At 49.8% G+C, this 16,400-nt stretch overlaps 6 protein-coding genes across 6 annotated transcripts; 5 read left to right on the forward strand and 1 right to left on the reverse strand.

Annotated features, from left to right (window-relative positions):
- Window positions 1-3,513: 3,513 nt before the first annotated feature.
- DEU56DRAFT_747486 (uncharacterized protein) lies at window positions 3,514-3,666 on the forward strand (the record flags this gene model as incomplete). The annotated part of the gene is made up of 1 exon (XM_041349282.1): window positions 3,514-3,666. A coding segment is annotated over one exon (153 nt), but the record flags the coding sequence as incomplete, so codon positions are not given.
- Window positions 3,667-4,826: 1,160 nt separating this feature from the next.
- On the forward strand, window positions 4,827-6,375 carry DEU56DRAFT_918699 (uncharacterized protein; the record flags this gene model as incomplete). Its single annotated transcript, XM_041358153.1, has 6 exons — window positions 4,827-4,865; window positions 4,904-5,089; window positions 5,140-5,337; window positions 5,388-5,468; window positions 5,521-5,700; window positions 6,094-6,375. 6 exons carry the CDS (start codon window positions 4,827-4,829, stop codon window positions 6,373-6,375), a joined length of 966 nt encoding a protein of 321 aa, XP_041202334.1.
- A 278-nt stretch (window positions 6,376-6,653) lies between these two features.
- DEU56DRAFT_929783 (AAA domain-containing protein) lies at window positions 6,654-8,427 on the forward strand (the record flags this gene model as incomplete). Its single annotated transcript, XM_041358675.1, has 6 exons — window positions 6,654-6,811; window positions 6,864-6,969; window positions 6,996-7,042; window positions 7,079-7,202; window positions 7,277-7,771; window positions 8,284-8,427. 6 exons carry the CDS (start codon window positions 6,654-6,656, stop codon window positions 8,425-8,427), a joined length of 1,074 nt encoding a protein of 357 aa, XP_041202335.1.
- Window positions 8,428-9,861: 1,434 nt separating this feature from the next.
- On the forward strand, window positions 9,862-10,502 carry DEU56DRAFT_837280 (uncharacterized protein). The gene has a single exon (XM_041354828.1). The coding sequence runs from the start codon at window positions 9,892-9,894 to the stop codon at window positions 10,180-10,182; it is 291 nt and encodes a 96-aa protein (XP_041202336.1). The 5' UTR covers window positions 9,862-9,891; the 3' UTR covers window positions 10,183-10,502.
- On the reverse strand, window positions 10,331-12,318 carry DEU56DRAFT_137114 (uncharacterized protein). Its single transcript, XM_041344724.1, has 2 exons — window positions 12,199-12,318; window positions 10,331-12,139 (listed from the first exon to the last, which is right to left on the reverse strand). The coding sequence occupies exon 2, from the start codon at window positions 12,130-12,132 to the stop codon at window positions 10,480-10,482; it is 1,653 nt and encodes a 550-aa protein (XP_041202337.1). The 5' UTR covers window positions 12,133-12,139; window positions 12,199-12,318; the 3' UTR covers window positions 10,331-10,479.
- A 1,607-nt stretch (window positions 12,319-13,925) lies between these two features.
- On the forward strand, window positions 13,926-16,154 carry DEU56DRAFT_137141 (uncharacterized protein). The gene is made up of 3 exons (XM_041344725.1): window positions 13,926-14,083; window positions 14,147-14,236; window positions 14,293-16,154. The coding sequence occupies exon 3, from the start codon at window positions 14,344-14,346 to the stop codon at window positions 16,024-16,026; it is 1,683 nt and encodes a 560-aa protein (XP_041202338.1). The 5' UTR covers window positions 13,926-14,083; window positions 14,147-14,236; window positions 14,293-14,343; the 3' UTR covers window positions 16,027-16,154.
- Window positions 16,155-16,400: the final 246 nt, after the last annotated feature.

Below are 16,400 nucleotides of genomic sequence, written 5' to 3' on the forward strand. Positions count from 1 at the left end.
CATTAATCATAGGTGGAACTTTACAAACTCTTTTATGCTCAAGAGGATCAGAGACTCTCAGAGCCGACCATGGTGGTGCGCACCAGCTTGTGAGTTCATCTATGGTTCGGTCATGATTTCGGCTCTAATTGCAACTATCAAGGACATCGGGCTCCTGTCCATTGCACTCGCTGCCTTATGCCAAACAGCTCGTTTGATTGTCTTGGTCTGGCGAAGGACCAGTAATCATAACTCCGGGAGTACATCAGGCGTTTTCACCAGGTACATGGGCTAATATGCATATGGGCTTACTCTGATAAATCTCACAGAACGACATCCGATGAGCATCGCACGCCTTCTGCAATGTGCCACGACGATAGACTGCCACACCATCAAACGCCGATGGAATACAACGATAGACGCTCACATGGATGAAAAGCGCTCACGAAGGATTCATGATCTGGAATGTCACTCGAGGCCCTATGGAAGACCCCGAACAGTGGAACCATCGAAGACCCCAATGATTGTGCTGCTGGTGGCGCTTGCGATAAGTTTGGCCTCCCAACCAGCCCAATTCAGAATTCAGCGCGTTCTTCTAACGCTAAGGGATACACTCCAGACCGCCTTCAACGCATTTGGACTCTGCCGACTATACCCTCGACGCCCTTCCTTTGAGCCCGACAAATATCTTTCATCTACGCTGCTTGCAAAAACTTCTCCCATGGCTACCCAGACAACAGACTCCCCGCCGATTGTCTTAGCGCCGCCTTTCCCTTTTGCTAATATGACAATATATCGGCTCATGACATGGATGAACTCTGGTAGCAGTCGAGTATCCGAAACCAAGGTCTCCCAGTTGGTCAAGAATGTTATTCTCGCAGAGGATTTCGACCGCAATCACCTTGAGGACTTTTCGCTGAGGCGAAGCTTGCAAGAATTAGATAAAGAGGAGAACGGGAAAAGAGTTTCTTTTCCAGATGACTGGATACAGACCAGTGTTACTATTGACGTTCCAACCAGGTCACGGGAGGATGGACCTCTACCATATACGATCCCCGGGTTCCATTATCGCCCTCTTGTCGACGTGATACGCGCCGCTTTTGCGGATGTTCAAGCAAGGGTGTTCCATCTCATGCCTTTCCAACGATTATGGAAGGATCCTCTGGGGGGGCATCAGGAGCGGATCTACGACGAACTCTACACATCGGACGCCTGGTTGGAAGCCCAGGACAGCCTTCAGAAGCTCCCAAAGGAGCCTGGCTGTTCGTTGGAGCGCGTTGTCGCTGGTTTGATGTTTTTTTCTGACGCCACCCATCTGGCAAACTTCGGGACAGCAAAGGCTTGGCCTCTCTATTTGTATTTCGGAAATTTGACTAAATACGCACGGTCGTCGCCGCAATCGGGAGCATGCCACCTCGTAGGATTTTTGCCGTCGGTAAGTTCTGTTGAAGCAGCATGTTTCTCTACTGATATTGACAAATTTAGCTTCCTGACAGTATTAAGGACGTTCTGAGCGGCCTGTCTCGCATGTCAAAAACTGGTATGGCGTCTCTTCTCACCTATTGCCGCAGGGAGTTATTTCATTCCTGCTGGGACATTTTATTCGATGACGATTTCCTCGAGGCATACCACCACGGCGTCATTTTGAAATGTGCCGATGGTGTGTTACGGAGGGTCTTTCCCCGAATTTTCACATACTCAGCCGACTATCCAGAAAAGTATGTGTTTTAACAGTGTCTTCGAGAATGCTGAATCGCCCATCAATTTATATAGGGTTTTAATCGCCACTATAAAGGACATGGGCTCATGCCCGTGCCCTCGCTGTCTCACGCCGAAAGCTTTGTTCGGCTCTCTGGGGCTGGTGAGAGACATGAAAAGCCGCGTAGACAAGCTTCGAACATACGTCATGTCCAAGGTTACTGAGGCTCGCGATTTTATCGCATCGGGACATACGGTAGACGGCGCAAAGGTGGAAAATACTCTCGGAGAGGGCTCGTGGGTTCCTATTTTGGTGAGTGCAATGTCTTCTAGGGCTTTTCGATCAACTTACACTGTGCTGGAAGAATCGTTTCGCGCACAAACTTGGAAAGTTTGGCCTCGACCCATTCCGCATGCTTGTCGTGGACCTCATGCACGAGTGCGAACTGGGCACGTGGAAATCACTATTTACTCATCTAATCAGGCTTCTTTATGCCCTTCCCCAAGGTAGCCAGGTCGTCGCGGTCCTCGATAGCAGGTAGGAGACATTTGTATGGGGTGCTGCGACCTGCTGACTCAGATGGGCTGGCGAGATTTCGAGAGATCCCAACTTTCGGTAACGGTGTAATTCGCAAATTTTCTAACAACACCTCCGAGATGAAAAAATTAGCAGCGCGTGACTTTGAAGATATCCTACAGGTTTTTTGAGTCGTTTAACCTTTGCATTTGGTTCACTGACATCTCTCCGTCATTAGTGTGCTATCCCGGTGTTCGAGGGGCTATTCCCCAAAGACCACGATGCAATTGTGCAATCTCTGCTCTATCAGTTCGCACAATGGCATGCGCTCGCAAAGCTCAGGATGCACCGTGATGTGATTCTACCTCAGCGTTTCTGGACGAAACAAAAAAAAACACTCCCGGAAGTTGCAGAAGTTTCGGAGCTACACCTGTGCTACTTTCAATGCTGAGGAATTGCCGAAAGAGAAGGTATTTCTATCGGAGGCAGCAGTGTGCCCCCGACACCCAGAGGACCGCGCCCGAGGCCGGGTATCACCCCTGTCGAGATGTCCCCACCCCCACGCACCCATCCCCACGCACCCTAGTAAGTGATCCTTCACAAACGAACATACACGCTCATGATGAAACAGTCGGTGCCTGCTACGATGGCCTCCGACCCGATCCCCACTGGGTCTACGCGCAACCACATATCGAACTTCCCCCCTTGAAATACCAAGCGAATCACCCAACTCACGACGACTTTGTTCTGGCTGCACAGAAGCTCATTATCAGGGACGCGGTCAACAATTGCGCCATGATAAAACCCTCAGCGAGGGAGGGGGTGATTCAGGCCACGTTAGCAGATGCAGTAAAGGATCACTTAACAAAGGCTCACGGTATACGATCCGACTCGGCTGATTCGGTGAAAAAAACAGTTCAAGGTAAATCATATCCCGAAGTTGGAGAAAGAATTGATGCAGGTCAACAGATTTTAGTCAACGTTGGGCGGCGGAAAATACAGGATCGTTGTACATGACTCTCTCCGCGCCATTCAAACTCATAATGGCGGTTTCTAAGGAGATAGCGCTCAACGTCGTTGATGGCAGGGCATGCCACAACCTTACCATTATGCTCCAGATCAAGGACCAGTAACACCGGATGCTTACGGTGATTTCCCCCAACGGGTGCACCCTGCTCAGTACGAGCATCGCCTTCACGATGATGATGGAGTCCTAGAGAAAGTTACCCCTCGGTCTATCGCATACATAATTTGCCAAGTAAGTCATAGCATTGGTGGAATTGCGAGTAATACAGCCTGGTATCTGATGATTTAACTGACAGGTCCGATTTGCGCTCTCTTCGGTCACCTCCTGGCGGTCTATTGATGGGGACTTCGACTATGTCCAATTCTGGCGGACAATTGTTGACTTCTTCGAAAGGCCCCCCGGTCGAGAAGCTCGGCGCAGGATAGACAGGCTCTTGGAGTGGTGAACGAGGTGCGTTATTGACTGTCCCAGCGAGCCTCAATTGATTTCGCCGCTTAGGAAAGTTTTTGGAAGAAGTCGCTGTGACGACCTTACATATGGCAGATGTCGACAGACCTCCCACTCGTCATGAATTTCCTGTTGGTGTTGCTGGATCGAGTGACCCGCCAGTACTCGTGCTGCCTGGTACCTAGGCACACGTTTCGCGTTCACGATCACGGTCTCGGTCACCTCGTGGATGCGGTGATCCACACCACGATTTTTATTATCGACGAGGCCGACACCCTGACTCTCCTGATTATTATCCAAGACGTGGAGATGACCGTCAACGCTACTCACCCGAATATTACCACCCGTCGCCCTTATTATGTCGATTATTCTCCAGGAGACCGCCGTCGATGGAGAGGGCGGTATGATGATTACTCGCGGCTGCCATCGCCCCGACGAGGCGAAAGACATAGAGATGATGACCGCCGCCACCGCCCATATCATCGCGGAGACTCTAATTCACCCTCTCCTCCGGAAGAAGGAGACGCAGGACGCAGATGCAGGAGAGGCGATCACCCCCCTCGTCGTAGACGTCCGAGTGACGAAGAAGAAGATGCCCCCTATCACAGCCGTCCCAGTTATGACGAAGACAATTACTCGCGGCCTCACAGAACTGCCTCCAGAACTTCTACTCATTTTACAGGAGGAAATGTACCCAGTCATGGTATCCCTGTTTCTCCGCGGTTTGAGGATCCTCCGCGATCACCCAGTCAGCCAACTATCATCAGGCTTGATGAACCAGGGCGAACGCACGTTGACACACACAGCGGCCGACCAGTAATCATAACTCCGGGAGTACATCAGGCGTTTTCACCAGGTACATGGGCTAATATGCATATGGGCTTACTCTGATAAATCTCACAGAACGACATCCGATGAGCATCGCACGCCTTCTGCAATGTACCACGACGATAGACTGCCACACCATCAAACGCCGATGGAATACAACGATAGACGCTCGCATGGATGAAAAGCGCTCACGAAGGATTCATGATCTGGAATCGAGGCCCTATGGAAGACCCCGAACAGTGGAACCATCGAAGACCCCAATGATTGTGCTGCTGGTGGCGCTTGCGATATGCTCGGTCCGTTCTCCGCTGCAGTCACCAAAATTCATACATGGCTAGATGTTCCCGCGCACAGGACCTAAGTTACAAGGTGCGTGCGTCCTGATCATACCTCCACTTACTTCGCAGGAAATGTGCTGTTTTTCAAGAACGGCTGGTTCTTCTTTCGATCCGCCGGACGTACCGACTGCCCTGAGCGCTCCCATCGAACTCCCTGTTACTCACACTGACCATACTTCGCCGATCCAAACAACGCAACTACCCGGAGTTGAGGAGTACTACGATGATTCGGACCCGTACGAGGATTTTTTCAAGGTAATGTAATTGTATATTGTTTGAATTACAGTAGTTACTAACGGTACTAGTCTTCTCCGCCCCCAGACGACGCCCAGCCGTCATCGGCTCGGCGTCTCTGGAACACCATATCCCGACACCGACACCGTCCACCCGCGGTCCAGTCCACTCCTCAATCCCTTCACGAGCACCGCTCTTTGTGGGATCGCACTCGCTCACTACTCAAATCCGCCGGCAAATTCACTGGATCGATACGAGAAACAAATGTGGTAAGCCCTGTCTTGTCTCTCGATTTTCAGCTCAAGACCATGATCGACAGACGGATTCCACCTCTGCCACGGTCGCTCCGACAACGCAACGTCCCGAAGTCGTTAGCGTCTCCGCCGTGCGCGGTTTTCAGGTAAGATTTAGTTTCAAATTGTTTATTTTATTGTTCTTACTCAGACATTCAGGGATATGTGGCCATGCCACGCAAGACGAAGAAGAAGCTGCCAGTGAAAGCGAGCGACGCGTCCGGACAACCAGACGCTCAACATGTACAAGCCTCTGGAGGTCAGGCGTCACAATCGCACGTCCACTACACCGACGACTCGGATTCAATCCAGGGTCGTTGGAACAAGGTTCTCAACAAGGTCTGTTTCCCATGCGGACGCTTCTATGAGGATCGTTAGTGCGAGAATCCCAGTATTTTCCTTCCATCGTTTTGGAGCCTAACCGTTTCCCTTTATTTCACAAGTAGTATAATACATTTCGTTTATATGATGGCATTGTTAGTTCGTGCTAGCGGCACATGTGCCAGACTCCAATTTACATCAACCCTGAATCCCACTGTAGAATATAACCTTGGTTGTGCTTCGACAAATTGAGAAGCAACAGAAGGAACGCGAGCATTGTGTAATTTTTTCTGCACTGCGTGATATTTTTAGACAAGCGCGCGGTTGTTTGGATCCAAGGGATTTGCCAAACAACGCCGTTGTTGCACAGCCCTTGTCATTTCATTCTAACTTCAACTTGAACTTATTCAGGCGCAATCGTCCGGGAGGCGCGCAGAATTCCAAGCGGTATCTTCCCTGTTTGTTTTAAGCCGCGAACTCATATCAGAACTTTGGTCAACCTCCCCTTTTCGCTTTCATTTGTGGCGGGAGTTTCCGCCTTCAACAGTCGAGGGCATCGAGTCATACTATGCCGCGATCGCGATGCAGTCTACCAGTTGCAGAGCTGTGGATTGCGTCCTGAATGAGGAGATTGATATTACCATCGGTACGCATGTACTAGTTCGCCCCGGGGCTCGGTTTGGTCGCTGGTAACTTGTGTTAAGCACCGTCTCTCCTTTTATTCCTTGATAGGTTGTTCCTCGACTGACCCTGAAGCAGAACGTGTGATCCCTCTGGTGCTTAACTGTAAGCATGTTGTCCTTGTCGGCGATCACTAGCAGCTTGGTTCGGTAATCATGAACAAGAAAGCGGCACGCGCTGGTCTGACACAATCACTTTTCGAACGTTTGGTTGTACTTGGCAACATCGGACCCATTCGTCTGCAAGTCCAGTACCATATGTACCCTCGCCTTTCTGAATTTCCCTCGAATATGTTCTATGAGGGTACACTGCAGAACGGTGTCACTGCTCCCGAACGTCTTCGCAAGAATGTCGATTTCCCATGGCCCGCCCCAGACACCCTGATGTTCTTCTACCAGAACCTTGGTCGGGAGGAGATATCATCCAGTGGAACTTCGTTCCTCAACAAGTACTTTTCATGTCCTTACTTCTCGGTTGCACCTGCTTATCACTGTTTCCAGGATGGAAGCATCTAACGTCGAGAAAATTGTGACAAAGTTCTTCAACGTGGGCGTCATGCCCAGCCAAATTGGTGTTGTCACACCCTACGAGGGCCAACGCTCATTTGTATTCAGTTCAACGGGTCTCTCAAGAAGGACTTGTATAAAGATATTGAAGTGGCTAGCGTCGACGCCTTCCAGTGACGAGGGAAAGACTCGAACTACATCATTCTGAGCTGCGTCAGAAGTAACGACTCCGAACACCAGGGCATCGGTTTCTTGAATGACCCTCGTCGTCTGAACGTGGCTCTGACTCATGTAAAGTATAGAGTCGTCATCCTTATAAATCCAAAGCCTGAGGTTCTCGGCAAGGCGAGTCCCTTTGGTGGACAATCTTACTGTTCGCTGACCGATTCATACAGCACCCGCTGTAGCATTATCTTCTTACGCACTACAAGGAGAATAACACCCTTGTCGAGGGTCCGCTGAACAACTTACAGGCGAGCATGATTCAATTCAGCAAACCTCGCCGCTCCCTTGTCAAGTCCGTGGATAAATTCCGCCGCCACGAGACAAACGCACAGGGCTTCATCCCCAACACCGGTGGTACAAGCAGATCAGGGACGCCAAGTCGCTTCGATTCTAGTTTCTACCGCACACATGATGCTCTCGGGTACATCCCGTATGACGTGCAGTCTCTGCGCTCGCAAGCCACTTATTCTTCTGGACTTCCCATGTTTGCTGCGGCTGGTGGATTTGGTCCTGGGCTACCCCGTGCCTCTGGGGGTGTGAGGAAGCGCAGCGCGTACGGTAGCTACGCCAGCCCCATCATCTCCCAGGATGCTGGATCGCCAAACATTAGCGGTTCTGCCATGGCGTTCTCGCAGTTAGACCGCTTACAGAGGCGTGGTTCCTTTCCCCTGCTGCCGGTATGCGCCTTTCTTGCCCCATAGAGATGTTCATCGTGGGTAGATTATATGGACGTGTCGGAACCCAACCACTGAAAAGAGCATCAGTCTTTGGGGGCACCAGGTCGACAAGTTCAAGGCAGGTATCTCTTCCATCAGCCGACACTGTTCGATGTTGATCTGCTCTAGGATCGGAGTATCGCAGGATTTCCATTGACTTTCGTGGTTTCGGAGGTTCAACACATCCCATTGATATCATGCAGTCGTCCAGTACATTGGCTGATATCACTGGTGATCTCACACGCTCACGCGGTACGTAGACTCAGATACCCTCTCACAACACAATCTTACTGAATATCATGACGCTTAGAACCGCTATGACGTGGGTTATCTGTCTTAAGATGCAAAACCTTGCTCATGCGCGTCACCGCAGGATCCTGTCACAGACTGGGTGTTCGCTGCAAATTACTTGAAATCCGCAGTGTTCCTGCCACAACTGACTACCAAGGTGCATAATATGACCGTTTGCCAAGGACAACGGTGACAGTCGAATGCAGACGATGGAAGGCGCACACTGGCCCCACTTCGAGCACCCACAAATGTTCAACGGCATTCTCGGAGTATGGCCGGACTCGGAGACCTTGGAACATTTAGTACTGCAGGCCGCTATGGCCTAGTAATTTTTACTTGTAGTCAAAAACCAAAACCTTGCCGCCTCGTTCTTGATAACCGTAACATGCTCAGCTCTGAACTTTATCTCCATCACCTTACTACGCACAGGCGAGGCGCGGAATGAGTGGAAATGTTTTGGTATGCTTCTCATTGGCAAAGAAGGCTGCCTCAGTGGTCGAGACCGACTCAGAACAAGTACTGTTAACCAAGCTTGAGCAAACGTCACAGTGCAGGAACAAGTAACACGATACATAGTACAATTTGCCAGTTCACGGACACTCCGAGTCATCCCCAGTGCAATCAGATGTGCTCATCAATCTGTGGTCATGTATCAATGCGAGAAGCTCGTCCGAATCTCGACTACCTTGCTAAGTTTCTATTCGGGGAAATGAATGATTTTATGTAGTGTTTACCGTAGGCTCCATATTGCTTGGACAATAAGTGACAATCTACATTTGTTGTCCAGCGCCAAAGGTACTTTCTCACGAGAAGGTGTTGCATAGCATTGTAATTCACCACATAAATAAGGCAAACGACAATGCACGAAATAGTTGGACTAAGTATGCTACCACCCCTCATCGGCTGCAAGGGAGGAATGTCACAGCTTTGTGGCAAAGTCTAATGGTATTTGAGATCTGCTGATAAATGCCAAGGGCGCCTGCCACGAGAAAGTCTTAAATACTGCTGTAACTCAAAAATGAGATCAGGCAAGATGACAAACCTTAAAACGATTGACATGAGTGTGCTACCACGCCTCATCGGTTGCAAGGGAGGAATGTCATACCATTGTCATGGATCATTCATGTTAAGCTGGATTTGCGGGCATCCATGGGTATGTATGTACAACTCAAATTGCTCACAGTATAAAAACTAATATTTGGCGAGAGCAGAATTAAATCGTGCTATACTTCCCACGGCTACGATATCACGGACCCATCAATTCACTGATGACATGGTCGGGCTGGGTGAATCCTCAAAGTCAGTATCCCTCATGCGGCAGTCTTGGGCGACCAGTCCAGGTACGACGTACCCATGTGAAATTGTTGACGGTGTCCTCATGAACGGAGGTGCTGTACGAGTCTCCTCTGCGCGCGTATGAGCTAAATGTTAAAAATAGACGATGGATATCTTAGGTCATACAGAATAACAAGGTTATTCAGCGAGTCCCGCCCGTGCCACTGGGACCCTGTCTGTGCGATCGGCAAGAAGTGGTGATGAGCTGTAGAACTATCACGTTTAGGTATCAAGTTAGAGATACAGCGTGATTCGGAAAAAATAGTTGTGCTCGCTTTCGGGTACTATGAACGGTGGAACCTTCGAACTCTGAATTGCCAGCGGAGCGATTTACTGCCATCGTTGTTTAACGGAAGAGTTCGAGCTGCTTGTCATTTTATTAATAATATTGTTATTAATTTGTTTCGAATTGATCTGAAGACTGACCACCATCCGAGGCACGTCTCGAGTAGAGAATGCTACGCTTGCACGGGCGTCTAAAATTTCTTCATGCAATATTAATATTATCTTTCTTACTTCGCGCCACAACCCGCATGTCAGTCGACGGTAGTCGAACAGACTTCCTAAGGCTCTCGTCTCGTCACACTTCTGATACCTTTGCAGCAGCATGTGTCTTATACAGTCCCACCCACCCTCACGGCTCACCGGCACCTAGAAGACTCTGCCAAGTTTTTCGTGTCGACTCGGATGTGCAGGCAGTGGTACCCATTCTTATTGTCCGCAGTAAGTACTGTCAAAAGTACTGACTTCGCATTGGGGCGGTGACAAGTCCCGAAATGGTATCACACCGAGACAAACACAGTTGGCCATCGTACGATTCGTACCTGCATGCACAGACCTAATAAGAAAGGTACGGATGGTCATACGACATAGCACGACCTGGAAATAGTGGTCGCAGCAAGATGAAATGTGGTATAGATGAGGTATATTAGGTCCGCGTAGGGGAGACCATTAGATATATACAGCAGTCGACGATAACAACAAAATTAATGCTGTAACACGCATCAAAACATCGTCAATATATAACAAAACTAGTACATACTCTAAAACCTCGAGCTCATGCCCAACCCCCCCTCATCTTCCGGCTCTTCATATTCATCCCAATCAACAGTCGCAACCACTTCCCTAAGACCTTGCACCTCATCAGGACCTAAACATGTGCACTCTGCGAGTTGGAGGGCGTGTATAGGGACACCATGTTTGGCTCGCATTTTCATGAGATCCCGAAACGTCTCGTCATATTCCTCATATTCCTCAAGTTCCTCATATTCCTCAAGTTCTTCATAGTCGGCCGCGAAGTTGAACGCCTCGAGCTCTAGAACACGAAGGGAGGGATATAGTATATCTGAGATCTGTGTGCCTTCGATGATCTCAAGTGCACCGATTAAGCCCCCAACGGCAATGTTCTTCACATGAATAACTTCGAGCTCCGGGAGGTAGGCAGATCCAGCGCGCCAGAAATCTCTACCTGCAGATTTAAACCCTGACAACGAGAGTTTTTGAATCCCAGTACCCTGCGTGACAAATCGACAAAGATCGAATATGATGCTTGGCTCGAGTTCAGCGTGCCTGTCGCATGCGAATTCAATCGATAGCCGTATGACATCGTCACGAGTATCCCAGGAGTCTGCAGGACGCATCACCGTCGACGTACTAAATTGAACGCACAAACGGCGGCACGAGTACCTGGCGTGCAGGGCCCGAAAGACGGAACCAGATCCACCAGGATGCATGTTCATGGCGGAAAACAGGTCGGAAAAATCTTGAAGGCCCTCAAATTGAAGGAGTCGAAGAACGATCTTGGCGTCGACGGGAATGGCTAGTTGCGCGAGGAAAGACGCGGCAATTCGGATCGAGGGGTGACCTAGTGTTATACTTTTCAAACAATTGAGTTGTACTTTGTCGAGGAGCTTCGTTTCCTTGTCCTCGGAAATTATGTCAAGCCAGTCGAGTGTAAGATGCTCCAAGGCAGGCATGCGTCTCAGAGTTGACAGGAGCTGCGGTATGGTAGGATAGGAGGTTTTTCCTATGGCGTAGACATATAAGGTTCGAAGCCCGCTGAAAATGTGGGCTGTCCAGCTCAGGTCACAACCTGTAATATGAACACTCCGAAGTCGAGGTGCGTGTCCCTGGAAAATCGCATTTGATATGAGCCATATTGTGGGATCATTGTGCACCAATGGCTGTTTGGTGAATTCGAATGTTTCAAGTAACGGCGCAGGTTGGGAAGATAACAAGCGGATGATGGGTTCGAAATCCGATGCTAGTAAGGGAATTTGAAGGACTTTGATGTGCGATAGATGTGAAAGGATAGGCTCCAAGCATGTTTGTAGCGGGACCGGAGATTTAAACGTCACAATCAAAGGAGCATTCATCGACCTCTCAAGCATGGTGCCTAGCCAACGAGGAGAGGATGAACAGATGAATGTCCAAAGAGCAGGACAACCGAGAGCGACTTCGCGCCAGCGTCTGCAGACGTGTGTGACTCTTAGACAAGCAGGGACACCATCGCTCGCAGATCCATCGAAACGCTTCTCTTCTTCGTAGTGTTCAAAGACCATCGCGAGAATCTCGTTTGGAAGGTGGGATATGGATATGCGTTGGAGAACATTCACGCGTGCAGCAATTTCTTTGTCGACATCAGCTGTTGCGCTTATAGACGTATCATTGGCTAGGGGAGAGGATGACGTCGCCATGGAGGACCTGTGGGGCGGAGTCGTCAGTTGAGTGCAGACGAAACCTCAGCCAGCTGCAAGTATTACCTTTCGTGGTTCAGGAGGCAGATTTCACAAATCAGTGTTGGCTACGGATTCCAGCAAGAATCCAGGTATATGGAGACAATAGCAATTCGCGCGGATCTGTATCAAATAGACACGCTCAGTCGTAGCACACAACAACACAGACGTGTGGTATATTGACCTGTATCAAACGGCTTTGCGCAGTGTAAGCATAGGTAAAGGTCAAGTGACAATAAAATATCTTACCTCAGTTGTAGCACGATAACGCAAGCGTCTGGAGAGGGGCCTGAAAGTTGTATCTGCAGAAGCCGCTGCTTAAATAGACGAGAAAGCAATAACTGAGACTGCAGTGGAACAAAAATGCGACTGTGGGCCCAAGAAGACAAAAGATTCAGCAGTCACAATAAACAACCAATGCAGCAAGAGCGCTTGATGTGAAACCAAGGAAGTGACGGACCAGTGGAACGAAGAGCGTGTATTGTTCTGTCAGCGGACTCAGTGACTGTGTGCTTGATAGAGATGCATGAAGTACCTTAAAAGTGCGATCCCAGAGATGCTTCTGTGACTGTTAACGGGTGTATCAGGGGTCAGACACCGTACTAGATAGAGCACTTGAATATGGTGTTCTACAACTGATCCCGAGATAGATGGAGAGCTCCCGTTATTAGTATACGCAGAAATGAAGAATAAATAGCATGCAGCCAGCGGTACCGGCCATTCTTGTCGTCCGCAGTTACTGAAAAACTATCTTCACACTGGGGCGGTTCCGAAATAATATCCCACCAGTGGTCCAGGACAAAAACAGTTAACGATCGTACCTAGTACGATACCATTGTCATGTCGATAGTACCTGTACAGACCCAAGAAGAAAAGCACGGAGGGTAGTACAACCTATAGTACGACTAGTCACAACAAGTTGAAATGTAATTGGGCGGGTCGATTTTTTTTCAATTAGGAGATCAATGATGTTGCGGCGCAGTTCATGTATGTCATGCAAGAGGAACAAAGCAAGACAGCATTGGCCGAGGGCGGAGTTTCAATGATGACCAACGGCAAGAGTCAGCGCCATCCAGCGGCCATCCACATCACAGCACATACCACCACCACTACCTCTACGTCTGAAGCATCTCCCTTACAGTTTTCAGCTTAGACCTTTTAAATATTTCTGAGCGATACAAAGCCGGAAGGATGCGCCTCTCAATACTTCCTGTCCTTCTTGCAGGGGCTGGTATTGGTACGTTTCACTTGAGTGAGCATGTGGTGTCTTGCTGATTCGGGACCAAAAAACCAGTGAGTCCTGGCACGTCATCAATGAAGTGCACGCCTCCATTCCTTTCTGGGGGCTTCAATTGTAGAAGAACACGTATTATATCGCGCTGTCATTCCGACAATCCTAATCATGAGGCTGACCCGAGAGCACGCTAAGCATCTGGCACCAACGTTCTCCAGTGAGAATACTGTCCTATAGATAGAGAGGCCTTACGGAGAGCGACATCTGAACTAAGGATCGCACCCGAATCGCAACTCGCGGAACATTTCTTGGTGAGAAAGGCTGTTTGATGTTGCCAGCATGAGTACGATCACGCCGGTGCACTTGGATGACCGAGAGTTTGACCGAGAGTTCTAACTTGTTCGAGCGAATTATCAGAGTCCAAGTAAGTGCCGAAAAGGCGACCGTGGGATTAATGATTACTTACCTAATAGTGTACATGTGGGTGTGATATTTCATATTGCACCCACGGTGTGATTTCAACAAATTTTGAAATTTAACCAGCGGTTTCGCTCGGGCTCTTTGGGCACTCACTACTGTGAGGGCACTGCCGCACGGGCATCATACGGAGACACTCTGATTCCATTCATGACTGTTGCTCCGTTCGTTTTCCATTCTTTCTTCTTGTCTTCATCATAGGTGAGGCAGTACTTGCATCCGTTCCTTGTCCGGAGCCGTGTTGATGCATCATTGATAATCAAGTGTAACGGAGGCTCTGGCTATATCGTGATTGCTCAGTTCAAAAATTGGTGCGGGGACTTTGAGTTGATTTCTTCAAGTACCAGCCGCAACGTACGTGGTGTTTTCATCATTCAATCAGTTTTCCAACCTTACATACGAACATGTAGTTCTGCAATCTGCAGTATCAACACTTGAAATCTTCATTCCCACACGTTGTGATGGGAGTAAAGACTGCCAGCAGCCACCCGTTCTCCATTTTGCCCCGGCTTGGTTTTCCTCCCAGTCACAAAACGGAGTCTTCATCTCGTTCTCCCCGTGTCGACAAGCCAGAAGAAGATTGGTATATTCCCTACAATGGTCCGTTAGAACCGCCCAAGAGTGTCTCATTGGCCAAGCAAGATATCGTGAGACACCCCGTTAACCAGGACGACGTGAATACGCATCTGGAAGACTCTCAACTACTGTACCGCTACCGGGACATGTCCGTGAACGATGCCAAACCATTGGGGCTAGGCCCACCACCTGTACAATTAGCTGGGTACCCCAGAACCAGAATTCACTCTGACCTCACGAGGCGCACCGCGAGTTCGTCAAGTGCCATCGACCCGACACGGCCGCATCCTCGATGGCACCAGACAAGTGCACCGCGCTTGCAAATTCTTACTCATACTAGCATGGACGCTGGCGTAGGCGAATCACCCATGCCTGCGCAACGCATTGGAATATCGAACCCCCGGAAAAAAATGAGTCGGTTCTTCGGGTTCGGGTCTAGTAAAAAGCCAAAAGGACAATCAATCAGTACACCTGTATCTCCTATTAGTCGGACCAACGTGCCGGGAGCATGGCTTCCCAGTTCCACCCAACACAGTACAATCCAGGACAACGTTAATTTTGCGACACCTCCCAATTCTAGTCCCGACAAGGGCAATCGCTTTGACTCACACTACTCCACACTACCACGACCATCCCAAAGAAGTCATACCCATCACCACCGGCCACGGATTGACACTGTGGATCTCTCTTCATCCAAGCAGTTTTCTGCTCGGCATGTTGACTTTCATGGAAAACCCGACCAGGACTCTTTACTTTCCTCCCCGGCCACAAACTATGATTCTCCAACTATCTTCATGGCTCACTCGAGTCACCCCTATGCAAACACATCCTCCTCTGTTTCCGTTTCCGCTCTTCGACCCGGTATCTCTCAGCAATCTCATCAAGGACATCAACAACTAGATTCAAGCGCATATAATACTCAATTCTCGCACAATCAAACTCGCCGTAGTCGAGCACTCACCTATGCGATCGACCCTCGCAGTCATCGTGCTGTCGCATTGGACAAACACGCACGTCTCTTGGCATCACCACTGAAACCCTCTGTCTCCACCCCGAACCTTTCCGCCACATCACACGGCAAGCAGCCTTCGCAACAGAGCACAAAATCAACGCCACCAGTATCAGGTGTCGATCGCTGGCTATCCCCCGAGACATGGTGTGACGCGTTATTCTTTCCACGTCCGCGCCTGAGGTCTGAGCGCGCACATGGGCAATATGGAGGAAGTAGCGGACGAATCGTCAGTCCACCAATCACGCCTGTCGCTGAGGGCGCATCACCGCGCCTCAGTCCTGCTCTGCGTGGCGGGAGACCACAAGTGTCGTCAGCTACACATGATGTACGGAAGGAACACCATGTTTTGTTGAAATCCAGGTCGGCCGTTGATATTCTGTCTGGCCCCTCTATATCTGGCAGACCTCGTACTGCGTCCACGCCTCAACAACGCCCAGATCCAGACCCAGACCCAGTTCGGAACACAAGCCCCAAGGAAGAGGAATCTGTACCGGGCCCATCGACTGCGCAACAGGAACTCCGTCCGTCAGCCTCTGTGCCATCGTTGACCCAGTAAGCTACATTTTTTGTAGGTAGTTATCTAGTAACCAAGTACTCCTGCAGAGTTCTTGAAGAAGGCGAGGTCCTAGAAGCACAACGAAAACGGTGGCAACACCAGGCCTCGCATTCTTTTGGGAACAGCCGAACCCGCTCCCTCTCCCGCGCTCGTGCCAGATCATTGTCACGAAGTCATAGTCGTCCTGGGCACAAGCAAGAGGGCAGCACGACCCTAGAATATCTGGCTGCACGCACGCTCCTTGGAGGTCAGAGCATGGCTCCCGCCGTCAACGCTGCACGTGCTTCGCACTCCCGATCTCATTCCCATTCTCATTCCCAAACTCATTCGAATTCTCGCGGGCGCTCTAGTTCGTACTCATTCACGGGCTCACA

This window comes from Suillus clintonianus, assembly GCF_016758775.1.
Source record: "Suillus clintonianus strain FC179 chromosome Unknown DEU56scaffold_141, whole genome shotgun sequence".
In the NCBI taxonomy this organism is placed as follows: domain Eukaryota; kingdom Fungi; phylum Basidiomycota; class Agaricomycetes; order Boletales; family Suillaceae; genus Suillus; species Suillus clintonianus.

Coding starts and splice junctions, on each gene's coding strand:
- DEU56DRAFT_137141 (XM_041344725.1), top strand. CDS start 14,344: ATGGGAGTAAAGACTGCCAGCAGCCACCCGTTCTCCATTTTGCCCCGG.
- DEU56DRAFT_837280 (XM_041354828.1), top strand. CDS start 9,892: ATGCTACGCTTGCACGGGCGTCTAAAATTTCTTCATGCAATATTAATA.
- DEU56DRAFT_137114 (XM_041344724.1), bottom strand. CDS start 12,132: ATGGCGACGTCATCCTCTCCCCTAGCCAATGATACGTCTATAAGCGCA.